We start from the raw sequence: 10,502 nt of genomic DNA, 5'->3' as shown, positions 1-10,502 counted from the left end.
ATTAATCAATTTTATATAATAACATATTAATATTGAACATATATAGCACGTTAACGAATTATTAATTCTTATTGTTCTCTAAAAATATATTTTATGTATACATACATTTATTAATATTATAATGTATTAATTAAAAATTTAATATATATATAATATGAACTGAATATAATATAATACACGTATATATATTATTACTATTTTATATACACACACATACACACATGCATAGGCATACATATATAATTTACATGTATATATAGTTTATATAATAAAAAATTTAATATTTTGTATATATATAAATATGTTGGCTATAAATGTTTATAATAATTATATGATAGAAAATAAATTACTAATTCAATATGTGTATGTGTGTTATATGTATTATAATGAATAATAAAATTTATTATAATATTACATTACTTTCTTGTGACTACACAGGTAATAATATATATTTCAACTACTTCAAGTAAGATCGCAAAAGAAAAATGTAAAACTTGATGCTTGCAGTCATAAAGTTTTGTAAAGACGGCGGCATCGAATATTAAAACATCTAAATAAACAATAATTAAAACAGTAAAATAAATAGTATATACAATATAAAAAATTATTTATATGAAGTATATCCACGTATGCAAAGTTGCAATTTTTTTTACATCCACACATTAGACGAATAAACTTTCAAAATGCACTCTCTGTTCTTTGATTTGATGCTTGCGAATTAATGTTTTGCTTTTGATTTTGTCATAATTCTGTATTATGAAATCCTAATATAGATCAACAAAAATTTGTACAATGAAATCAATATACTGTTTATATAATAAACAAAACAAATATAAAATTAATATTCAAAAATTAATAAGAGAGATAGAACAATATTTCTTTTTCTTTTGTTTTCCATAATAATATTTATGAAATTTACCTTTTCTTTTATCCCAACATATAAGTCTTTACTGTCCACCATAAATGTAACGTAATTGTTTAGAAACTAGAATGTATTATTTTTACCATTATTAATAGACAACGTTATTATTACATTATTTAAATTATTTAAACATTATATAATATTTATTAATATCGCATTATTATTACATTTTGTATACATACATAAATAAACATGTAAAATTTTTACCTCAGCTAGATTTTCGCGATATACATTATTAATCATAATAAGTAATGCTGCAATTACACCAACATGTCTAAAAACGGAAAAAAACAAATGCATATATAAAACACATAATAAATTTTTATACAAAATATTTATAAAAATTTGTCGAATTACTTTGGTTTTATGTTAAAAAAATCGTCTAATATGTACTGCAGGATATCTCGATTCTTCGCATGCTTCGTAATAATATGTAAGAAATTGGTAACAAGATATTGGATTTCTCCTTCTCTAATAGATTTTATTCTTAAATAATCTTTAATTATATCATTATCTTTAGGGCAAGTCAAATATTCTAAAAATTTAGGGTCAAATTTTACATATCCTATGTCATACACTAAAGCCCAAGACTCTTTGTTGGTAGTTATCGTCAAACCGTTACAATATGTCCATTTCTTCCACCATGGCAAAAGTCTAAAACATAACAAAATTCAATTTTTTATTAAAGATTAGCATATGTATCTCTTGATCAAATCATTTGAACATTGTGGGCTATACCTACTAGAAAATTTGATTTAGGAAGGCTAAAAAAATATGTATAACAATATTTACTTGTATTTTGTAGGATCTTGGAGATGTTGTTCTAATTTATTGTTGGCTTTTCTCTTACAGGTTATGCTACCGAGAAAACATGCCCATCTTGCAGCTTCTTGTCGTAAACATACTCTAAATTCGTCTGCATCATCAATTTCTTCATATTTGATTCTTTCAAGTACCGTGTATAATGCGTGCCTTATTCTAAACTAAAAATTGTTAAATATATATTTATTTGTTTATATTATAAATGTATTCAAAAATTAATTATTATATTTTCTCATTATTTTTTAATAGATTCTTAAAATTTTCTCTATGAACTAAACATACATACAAATTCACTTATAGACGCTAACGTTTATCTATACACGTACATATGCACGTGCAAATATATATATGTATTATATCTGTACGCAAAAATATGGTTTAATTTGTGCGAAATGTTTCATAATATTTAATAGATATTAAAGTTTCATAACTATTTATTAATTATATTTTATTTTTAAATAAGATATAAAATATTACTTTTTGAAATATATAATTAAATTTTTCCAACTATAAATATATGTTTAATTTTTTTTTAATTACAACAAGTAATATTAATATAAAACCAATATAATTGCATTCATTGACAAAAATGTTAAGCACCCAGCTATATATCCAATAACAATGTTATATACCAATAATATTGGCAGTAGTGAAAATCATAAACTTTTTGACAGTTCTTCGGGTGAGTGATTATTTGAACTGAATTTGTTTGCACATTTGTTTGCGACGTAATAGTATGTAAAATTTTATTATTGCTGAATATATTTTTCTAAGTATTTAAATTATTTGTGATCAATGAGTGTATATGCAAATATTTAAAATGTAATATTATTTCATTGAAATTTATTAATATTTACAGTAATATTTCCATCCGGTTCTCTCCATGGAAAAGTACCATACATGTATTCCAAAACTTTAAACATAGGATACCATGCTATATAATCTTCTTCTTGTTGCAAATACTCTGTGAGATTCCAAAATATATGGGATTGGAGTTGGCCTGCTATCATTAAATAAAATGAATCATCGATAATTTGAGCACGATTAAGAACATGAATTTTCGTGTAATTATCAGATTTTAGATAACTTGAAATTCTTCGCCAATTTTCTTCATCATAGTTAACGCGATAATATCCTGTCGAACAGTAAATAAATTTTAACAATTTTTATTATTTTTAATAATTTTATAATTAATATAATAAATTTCAAACATTTGTGTTTAATATTTTTGTTTATATAAATTATAATTTGAAAACATATAAAAATTTAATAAAATGCAAATATGTATGTAAATGTGAATACATATCAAAAATTAATTATAAATTAAAAATGAAACTGTGCAAAATTTTCTTTAGCATAAAATAAAATGGATTCTAGTTGTGCATTAATAATAATTATTTTATGCTAACCAATACAATTTCTGTAACACGTAACAGTACAAAAAATGTATGTTACCTGCACTTATTATTATTAATTTTATAAATATATAATTATCCTGTTAATAATTTTTAATACTATTAGAATAAAATATTTGTAAAAAAACTATTACAGTTATATAATGAATATTTTAGATTTTTATAGGACAATAAAATAAATAAAAACATAAAATTATGTCAAGTATGTGTGTGTAAAATAAAGGCGAGAAATAATAGTCATAATAAGTCCATTTGTCGATATTTACCAACTTGTTGTATATTGAATATCATCCAACCATCCTCTTTAAATGGTAATGTTATTAAATACCCTGACACGGGTAGAAAATAATAAGTTAAATTGTCAAAATCGGGAGATGCTTCCGTAGTAAAAGTTAGAGGGGTGTTGCGATTTTCTAATGTGTCGATATATTTAATATTTATTTTCATTTGGCTCACAGACTCATTATAATATCGTACTACTTCAATGAGAGGACAATGCTGTTTCGCATTTTCCCAATTTCTCATTCCTGTTATGTATGGAGGCATATCTAGAAATCTTCTTGAAGCAAAATCTGGCATAAAATCCTCGAAGCTTAGACGTTGCGAATGCCTAAATTCACGAAGTATGTAAAATATATGAAAATATGTTAAAATTTTTTGTCTGTATAATGTTAATATTATAAAAAAAATTAATAAATACTAAGAAGTAAATTATAAATTGCGCACTTCTATTTATATATTTATATATTCTATATCTACAATATATTCTGACAAGAAAAGAGATAATATAATTTTAAATCAAATTTATAAATTTTATTTAATTTTTTATGCATTATTAGCATTAATACAGATTATATTTCAGCAAAGTATTGACAAAGTACAAAATGATTAAAAAAAGAAATCAAACAAATAAGAAGTTGAAGACAAATGTTACATGTTTAAGAATCTGTTAAATAAATTTAGAAAACAAATGTAGCACAGAATGCAATTAAAAAAACACAGATATAAGAATTATAGACGATATGAAGAGATGAAGGAAATAACAAAATTAAAAAAAATAATTTTAAAAATTATTTTAAAATAAAACAAATTATGAAACAAAAATAAAACAACAATGGATGTGTATATAAAAAAGTGATAACGATAAAATAACAATTTTTTTCTACAGAAACTGTTTTAATAGAAAAAGTAATGAAATTAAAAATAATTTAAATAGAAGATTTAGAAAAATAACGGCCTTGTAACGCTAACAATAAGAAAAAAAACACTATGAAATAATGTCAGAAAAAACGAAAAAAAATAAGACACATTATATAAAACTTTTATTGTTATACGTTATTTACGTTCTACAGTTTTATTTTTTTATATTATTTTCTACTACCCTTTTCGGCCCGTGAAACAGGTACCAAAATGTTTTTTTATCTTTTATTATTAATTATTTTATTTTTTGCTGATGTTCCCACCGCTGACCCGCTAAACCTCTCTGTATACAACATTTCTCATAAAATATTTTAGTTTATTTAATTATTTGTCCTTGATTGCTTAATTCATTAATTTTTATTCTGACACTATCCCTCTCTGTTGCTCTAGAGAATGCTACATATAGTTGACTATGAACAAATACAGGTTGTGGCAAATAAATTCCAACTCTTTGTAAAGTATGTCTCGAAATTTTGGTACTAATTTCGAGAAAATCGGTCTACAAATTTGTTGGTGCATAGATGAGTGAATAAAGTGATAAAAAGTTTTAAAAATCACATAGTAGCCATCTCCGACAAAATTTGAGTACAAATTTCTAAAAAGTCGGTGCATAAATGTGTGAATGCGTGAGTGGATGCGTGGCTGGGATGAAACTTGAAAAAACCACACAGTAGCTTTCTCTGAAAAATTGGCAACATTTTGGTACCAATTTTGTGAAAATTGATCCATAAAAGCGCATGCGCGTGGGTGAATGCGTGGGTGGAGGTGTAACGTTTGAAAAAATTACATCGTCGTCAACTCCATAAAATTTGCAACATTTTGGTATCAACAAACAAAGATTCAATAACGACTTTGTAATATAAATATATATCTAAATCATAAGGAAGGCTTAAAGAGCCATACGCGGATGTTTTCTACGTACAACGAAACTAAATTTTTGTTGGAAACAAAGCGTGCGCAAGACACGTAATATTCTCGGTGTACCAACCAAGACTTTTAAAAAATTGAAATAATCTCTTACTTGAGATTTAATTTCAAAAACCCCTAATCCCCCTGCGAAAATAAATCTTAGTTTGTTTATACACACGCCGGCGAATAGGCGTTATAAGGTATATATAAGCAGAGAAGGGTATAGAATCGAAGGGTCTGAATAGCTCAGATGGAAGAGCAGTCGCTCGGCAAGCGAAAGGTCTCGGGTTTCGATTCCCGATTCAGCGATTTTCGGATCTATATTTTTCTCTTGCATTTATTTAATCATTTCTGCAAAGGAGTTAAAGGTTTTTGAAATTTAATCTCAAGTAAAAGATTATTTCAATTTTTAAAAAGTCTTGATTATTACACCGAGAATAATATGTGCCTTGCGCACGCTTTGTTTCCAACGAAAATTTAGTTTCGTTGTAAATGTACGTAGAAAACATCCGCGTATGGCTCTTTAAGCCTTCTTTATGATTTAGATTTATATTTTGGTACCAATTTCAAAAAAATCGGTTCAAAAATATGATTGCGTGGGTGGGTGCGTGGATGGAGGCGTAAAACTAACAAAAAATCACTAATTGACACACTCCCCGGAAAATTTATAAAATTTTGGTACCATTGATGAAAATCGGTCCACAAATGCGGAAGTAATTTGACAGACGGTACTTATATTATACAGATAGATTGTATTACTCACTTATTGTTATATACATACCTGTTTATGAATGTCTGAAATATTTCTTCTGTGATAAAGGGTTCCAACATGCGCAGTATAAAAGGTGCTACGATTTTCATTAAAATTATGAATTAGATATATTATAAATATACATTTACCATAATGTGCGTATGCATGTGCGTGTGCGGGGGCGCGCGTATAAGAGTACTTTTATCAAAATAATATTTTATTAAAATCCAGATAAAGGATTAATTATCTTCTAATTTTACACATATTTTAAAATATTAAGAGTTAAAAATTTACACGGACTATTTTATTATTGTATATTACGTATACCTCTGATAGAATTGGGAATTTCCAATAAACTGTTAGCTTGTGAAGTAGAATTCAACATATAATAATAACTATCCAAATTAAAAGAGTAATGTTGATTTTGAACAACAAATAAATTTATTATTCGCTCATCTTCATAAATCTATAACAAAATAGTAAATATATAAATATAACCGTTCTGATTATACTAGCATTAAATGCAAATACTAATATTATTATCGTTACCTCATTGTTAGAACAAAACACTTTCTCATTTTAAAAAACACATATTAAAAAGTTATAATAATAAAATCAAAAATTTTGTATTAAAATAATTAGAAAACGTTACATAATTTTTAAATTATATTGTCTCATATGATATTATATTGCAGACTGCTCTTTATCAACTTTATTAAAATAAATATGATGTGTACTAGTTTTTGATTAATTTATATTATTTACATAAAATTTAAAAATATATAATAAAGTGGCGTTAAAATAAAAATGTTTAATAAATTATAATTATATATGTATGTAAAGATGTGAAAAAAGTATTTTTTAAGAAACAGTTTACTATATTAATTATATTAAATTATATTAAATAATACTAAATGTTTTCAAGACAATTCACAAAGAATGCATATAGGTTTTGTAAAAAGGGTTTGATTTAAGAAAGTTTTGCAATATATGAATGTTTAAGTATTATGTTGTTTGTGAGAAAATGGAAACAAGATATAGAGTTAAACATATTTAGAATAATGTACCTTACTGACAGCATACGTTGCAAGCAATGGAATAAGACCTTTTTTAAACCAAAAATCCGACACTAACGGATCGTTCAACATATTATTAAACCATTCCTGTGTCACTTTACGTCCTACTAATTGAGCTACTTTGATTTTCTGAGCAATAGGATATAAATTTCTATCGTAGATGATATCTGTTTCCCTGAAAGTATAATATTTAGAAGATAAGAATCCGAAATTTTATAGAAATAAAAACTGTATTTTTGTTACAATATCTTAATTTTATAGTTATACCATTTACAAACTCATGAGTACAATTTAGCAAATCAGTATAAATCGTACCAAATACTTTCTTTATTTTTTAATTTACAATATGTAGCAACGATAAATTTCCGTTAATGTGTATATCGTTGACAAAGAACAATAATTTGAAATAAATAAAAAAATGTCAATTCTTTTATAGCTTTATTGCGGTTTTAACACTTATCTTAGGGAGTATGATATAATGTACATATTAAAACGGTATACTTTAATTTGGTAATCATACGAATAAATTTAATTCAAGTAAAATTGTTTTTGCATTCCTTATACTTTCGAACGTTTACAGAAACAAAAAATATACATGTTTTTATATTTTATAATTCTGTATACTAATATAATTTTATTTTTAATGTAATTTGAAGCACTTGTACTCACTTATAAAAAACAATTCCGAAATCTATTATGCCATTGTCATGGAAATTTGGAATCACAACATGAGTCACCTTCAGAATTTGCTCCGAACGTAAATTCCATTCATTTATAAACAACGACGTGATACTTTCAGCAAAATTACTTGCAAATCTCATGTGAGATCCATATTCGTTACTGCACCACATTTCAATATTTCGATTGTCGACATCAATACGTAATAAGTAATTAGACACAATCATTGTTGCAAGATAAGACGACATTGAAAATGTGGTAGCGAAGTGTGTCCATAACATCTTGGACTCATTTTCTTCCGTTTGTCGCAATGGTATATTTGACAGAGCCGTACATTGATTACATCCTATAGATATGTTAAAGGTTGTCTCGTACAATACATTCTGTTGATCCCAACATGAAGACAATCGGGTGCATATTACATTGAAATGAATACCAGCTAACAGACTATAAATTTTAAAGAATATAAATTGATAAAACATTTCTAGCAAGCATAAAAATATTGGAATTAAAAAAACGTATAAATGTAATATGTAATAATATGCACTAAAAATAAAGATTAATTGTTTTTATATTTAAATTCAATGATGTATAATAATTTTTGAAACATTTGATGCATAAATAACATATATTAATTGCAATGTTTTATGTAATTGCACATTGTACTTTTTTAATAAACATATCCTATTTACTTACGCAATTTTTTCTTTCGTGTCAAAAATTTTAAATATTTCATCAGCAATACCATGATATTTTATATTTAAAGTGTAATTTCCCGGTATTAACTCATCCCAAAAAGAAACATGAATTATGTTTTTATCAATATTATAAGTTGAGTTATAAACATTATCATTATCATTCTCATAATATTCTTTTATATTTGAAAATAAAATTATATTTTTAATACATAGATTTTCTGAATGTAAAAATACGTCTTGCGTTTTGTTAAAAATGCTTATGCTGATATTGTATTCTCCATGTAAAATATGTCCTTCAATATATGATATAAGCTTGATATCGTAATGGATTGGTTTTATATATTTTGATGGTTGACAGCATAAAGATAATTCATTACGAATAGAAGCCATCGCAGCGATAAACATTAATCCGCTATTTAATAATAGTTTTAGAGTTATCATCATGTCGGAAAAGGAATATTTATTTTAGATCTGTAAAACACATTGTGTAAACAAAAGATAAATAGAGAAATTAAATATAGTTTTGATGACTTTTTTAAATCACTGGACGACACAAGAGCGCGCTTCGCGCGCGCTTTTGATATTATTATCTATGATTTATTTTACAATTGTCATATTGTTAATTTTCGCAATGAGAGTTGCCTGATGTAATGAAAATGATCATAATTTTAATTCGCCGAATTTGGCAACTATTTTATACATATATATACATACTATATCGTATTTCTATATACTTCTTATTTCGGTTAATTTAATCGAATATAATTACGTGCGCGAAACAAAATTATATTATTATTTGATAATAAAACTTCAAAAAATGTAACGCAATACAATTATTACTGTAATGCAAGCATAGAAATATATTTATAAATTACGTGATTCATACAAATTCAATATATGAATTATTAACAGAAAACGAAAAATATAATTTTCTACAATCTTTTGATCAAAATATCGAGTCTGTACGCGTCCATTACGCTACACGGCTCACGCGAAACTGATTATTTGATTAGATTAGTATATTCGATACGTCTTTTCAGGTGAGCAATTCGGACAAGACTGATTCTCATGCGGGATATCGCGAGCGCGAGACCGATAGTCCCATCACATGTAGTCATGTGGTCGATGAGTGGTCACGCGCGAAACAGTCTCGTGCGAGCCGCGCAGCGTGATGAACATGTGAGATATGAAATCTCGCACGAGTCTAATGAAAGCGTACATATGTATATATTTTATCACAAAAGAATCTTGTAAAAAATTGTATTTCTTTGTTCGTATTTTCTGTTAAAAATTTAAATGAATTGTTATGCATTTCGACAAAGTTTAGAAAACAGAATTTTTATAATCTATTAATGAAAGAACAATTAAAGGTGTCTGTTATAATAATTAGTATCTGTTATGTAAATTGTAGTATTTGTAAGTTTCAGAAATAGTTTATTCGATATCAAACTTTTGATGGTTCACGATTATTTCAACATTACAATTCGTAAAATATTATATTATCGATATTATTTGAAATTATCGCAGAACTAAAATTTAAAAATAATTTTGAATAAAAGTATTCTCTTTATATCGTAAATATCCGTTGGTAATTTTATAAATATCCTTTATACTGTATGATTAAATATTATTGTATTTGTGAACAAATATATATATTTATATATTTTTAACTTATTCTGACTTACCTTATATTTCGGAACAGTATGTTAATTGCAAAAGTATATTGATAAAATTTATATTTTTTAACAATTAACTGCAACCAAATAATACTAGCAGCACGCAATGTTGGAAGAATATAATAGATTCACACACTTTATTAAAAGTATTGTATCTGTACCACGATATAGTTCGAAAAACTGACAGTCGATTCTCTGTATGGTTCGAAAGACCACGAAATACTGAAATCAGTCGATTCTCTGTACGTGTCATCATGCTAAATATGATGTGTTAGGTCAACAAAACTTTGGAGGTCGTTATATATATATATGTATATATTCTATATACATTTATGTATATATAGGTATATATATT

At 25.7% G+C, this 10,502-nt stretch overlaps 1 protein-coding gene across 1 annotated transcript; it reads right to left on the bottom strand.

The window, feature by feature from the left end:
- Positions 1–309: 309 nt before the first annotated feature.
- LOC114928068 (aminopeptidase N-like) lies at positions 310–10,266 on the bottom strand. The gene is made up of 12 exons (XM_085488478.1): positions 10,157–10,266; positions 7,765–8,220; positions 7,087–7,270; positions 6,347–6,485; positions 6,050–6,116; positions 3,426–3,769; positions 2,602–2,879; positions 1,715–1,905; positions 1,280–1,576; positions 1,130–1,196; positions 920–985; positions 310–764 (listed from the first exon to the last, which is right to left on the bottom strand). Exons 2-12 carry the CDS (start codon positions 8,052–8,054, stop codon positions 663–665), a joined length of 2,025 nt encoding a protein of 674 aa, XP_085344604.1. The 5' UTR covers positions 8,055–8,220; positions 10,157–10,266; the 3' UTR covers positions 310–662.
- Positions 10,267–10,502: the final 236 nt, after the last annotated feature.

The sequence above is a fragment of the Nylanderia fulva genome, unplaced genomic scaffold, assembly GCF_048542155.1.
Source record: "Nylanderia fulva isolate GAGA-0341 unplaced genomic scaffold, ASM4854215v1 Scaffold1117, whole genome shotgun sequence".
Taxonomy (NCBI): domain Eukaryota; kingdom Metazoa; phylum Arthropoda; class Insecta; order Hymenoptera; family Formicidae; genus Nylanderia; species Nylanderia fulva.
This window is presented reverse-complemented; position numbering and strand designations above follow the sequence as displayed.